This window comes from Amblyomma americanum, chromosome 4, assembly GCF_052857255.1.
Source record: "Amblyomma americanum isolate KBUSLIRL-KWMA chromosome 4, ASM5285725v1, whole genome shotgun sequence".
Lineage (NCBI taxonomy): Eukaryota > Metazoa > Arthropoda > Arachnida > Ixodida > Ixodidae > Amblyomma > Amblyomma americanum.
The window spans coordinates 126,301,899-126,304,873 of NC_135500.1; the positions used below are offsets into that span (position 1 = coordinate 126,301,899).

The 2,975-nt window shown below is 58.3% G+C and overlaps 1 protein-coding gene across 1 annotated transcript; it reads left to right on the forward strand.

The window, feature by feature from the left end:
- The first annotated feature begins 1,017 nt into the window (after positions 1 to 1,017).
- LOC144128327 (serine hydrolase-like protein) lies at positions 1,018 to 2,713 on the forward strand. Its single transcript, XM_077661650.1, has one exon. The coding sequence runs from the start codon at positions 1,394 to 1,396 to the stop codon at positions 2,369 to 2,371; it is 978 nt and encodes a 325-aa protein (XP_077517776.1). The 5' UTR covers positions 1,018 to 1,393; the 3' UTR covers positions 2,372 to 2,713.
- Positions 2,714 to 2,975: the final 262 nt, after the last annotated feature.

The following is a 2,975-nucleotide window of genomic DNA, read 5'->3' on the forward strand; positions in this document are numbered from 1 at the left end:
CAGCTGTCGTTCAACCGTGACATGAATACAGCTTGCCTCAACTAGCGGAAAGAAGCAAAATCTACCGACTGATGCTCGTGGGCGTGCTCAAGAAAACTTTCCAGTCATGGCTGTTGGGGTGAAGAAACACGAGCGCGTGGTTCGCGCGTGACCGCTGATTCACGGCGGTCAAGCGGAGGCTGGAAGGGTTCCATGACGGCCGTTTTGTGGAACATGTGTGTTGTAAACACAGAAACCGCGGAGAAGCTCATGTCCAGGTGAAACGGAAGCTGACTCGCCTGTGCGTAGGCCGTAGCGCACTCACACTTTGTCCGCGTCCGAGGGACAAGGCCAGTTACACTTTCCACCCTCCTCGCGACAGAGTCCTCCCTCCCGCTCTTGTCCTCGACCTTGAAAGAAAAGATATCGAAAACACCGCCCCACGACGACAAGACAGATCGGGCGCGAGTATCGCGACCTGCCTGCGAAATCAACCGGTCCAGCCACCGGGGCGACTTAATCCTGCGCCGTAAACGTGGTCGTCGCGGAACCCTCCTCCATGACGCTCGCCCGAGGGGAGGGGGCATTTGGGCGGCAGCCCGCGTGCACGTGAATGGAAAAGCGATCCGACAAGCTCGGCGCGCCGCTCACGCGCTTTTTGGTGACACCGGGCGCGACTGGGTTGCGCGACATTTGCATCAGTGTGGTGGCGGCCTTCTCCGCCGCGGGTCGCGGCTGCCCTTGACGGCTCGCATCTGTATGCGGCCTTGCCGTCGCGGAGTAACTGCTGTTGCTCCTTTGGCGCTCCGGCGAGAGTGAGGAGGAGTGGAGAGGACGTGCCTCTGGAAGGGGAAGCCTTGCGGCTCGGCGGGCACGCCGGGGGAATACCGTTGTTGTTTTGGCAGAGTAGAGGCGTGTGGAGTCAACTACGCGAGCTTCTCTCGCACCACCCAGCCCTTTTTCTCTCTCGTTCCACCCTCCCCGCTGCGTCGTTTCCAGTCGGTCGACTAGGTGCGGATCCACTCCGCCACCTGTGTGAGGAACCGGGACAGCAGCGCGGTTGCAGAGCGCAGCGGACCGGAGAAAGCTCGCGCGCGCGCGCTCCTCTGGCGCACGTGTGTGCGCGGACTGCGTCGCCAGCGCGGGGGAGGAGGAGACGGGCGAGGAGGAAGGAGCTACGAGGAACTGGCGGCGAGGAGGCCAGGGAGGAGTCACCGCAGCCGTAACCTCAGTTCGCGCATAAAAGCCACTGACGCTCCCCAAACAAGCTCACTGTTCTTCCAGAGCTCGTGAAGCGAACGACCGTCGAGTCTTGTGCGCGCGTTCCCGTGTGAAGCTCTGAAACGGACTTTGCGCCTCTGCGCTGCTCCATTCTTATTCCTGCATCTGCGGTACTTTCGAGCAGGCTATCACCATGGAAAGAAGAAGGTCTCTCAAGTCCAAGGACCTGCTGATACCGGTGTCCTACGGCTACCTGCACGCCAAGGACTGGGGTCCCGCGGACGGTATCCCGGTGCTTGCCATTCACGACTGGCTCGACAACTGCGCCTCGTTCGACACCCTAGTGCCGCTATTGGACCCCTCCTACCGAGTGGTCGCTCTCGACTTGGTCGGCCACGGAGCGTCATCAAACCTGCCAAGGGGATACCAGTACAGCCACCAGCAGTTCGTCCAAGACATGGAATGGGTGTTGGACTACCTCGGCTGGAGCTCCTGCGCCGTCCTGGCGCACGGCGTCGGAGCAACCATGGCCCTCTACTACGCCGGACTTCGGCCGGACGTCTGCACGGGCGTCGTGTCGCTGAGCATGTCGGACACCGTAAACACGCACCCGGGTCACATGCTGCCGACGCTCGTGCAGTACATCGAGGCGTCCGGAAACCCCGAATGCCAGAAGGCCGGCGAGGATGTCGTTGAGACCGTGGTTCGGGACCTTGTGGACGTCACGGGCGGTTCCCTGGACGAAGACTCGGCGCGTGTTTTGCTCCGTGCCGAGGACGACGCTGGCCAGACCCTGCCGCTCGCCGTGCTGTCCAGGTGCCTCAAGGTGTACACCCTGTCCGACACGAAAAAGAACTCCCTGACCATCCAGAACACAATGACCCTCTACCGCGGTCCTCTGCTAATGGTCTCCCCGAAAGACTGGTGCGATGAGAATGAAGAGGGCATGCTCCGTATCTGCGAGGACTTCTTCAAGACTTCGTGCGACCCCTTCGTTAAGGTGGAGGTCGACGGTACGCACCATGTGCACCTCAACAACCCTGCGCTGCTGTCTGGTCACGTGAACGACTTTCTCCGAAAGTCGAGTGAAGTGTCCTCCGTGGTCTGCGACAGCTCTCTGCACAGGAACTGCGTGGATACCGCCCTTCTGCTCACGGACTTTGTGCTATAACCGGAGCTGCGGCTACCTCGTGCGTATATGCATATAACAGCACGCAGGTTGTACATAGGCAGTGAAAGCACGCATGGCAGTGTGAACAGTCTGCATGTATTTGTGGCGCATGTGTTGGGCCGATTGTTTCTCTGTATAGTCTACCCTGTGGGCATCTTGCGACTAGCGCATGCGATCCATGTCCTATTGTTCGTTTTTCTCATACGCGTATTTATCGTCAAAAGAGCAGGCGCTGCGAAAGCGCCTAAGTCGCCCAGTGCGAAGAGTCCTACTTTTCGTTAACGCCAAATAAACCAAAGTCTTCTTTTTTTCTGCCCTGACAAAACTGCCTACTGTTTTCTGACCTGCACGCTATCATTCCTTTTGGCTCCGTGTGCGGTGTCAAAACGTAGTTCTGCTAGAGCTGCCACGTTGACCGCTCGCTACGGTGTATTTGCCTGCGGCACAAATAATATTAGAAAAAATCCGTACCTGCAGAGCAGGATGGCACTGAATTTTCCAGTCTGGTCACGTTACAGCGTTTCGCAGACGGATGTTGTGGAAATCCCGCGACCGATTAAATTTTCCATTAAAACAACGAAAAAGAACTGCTTTCATGTTTCTC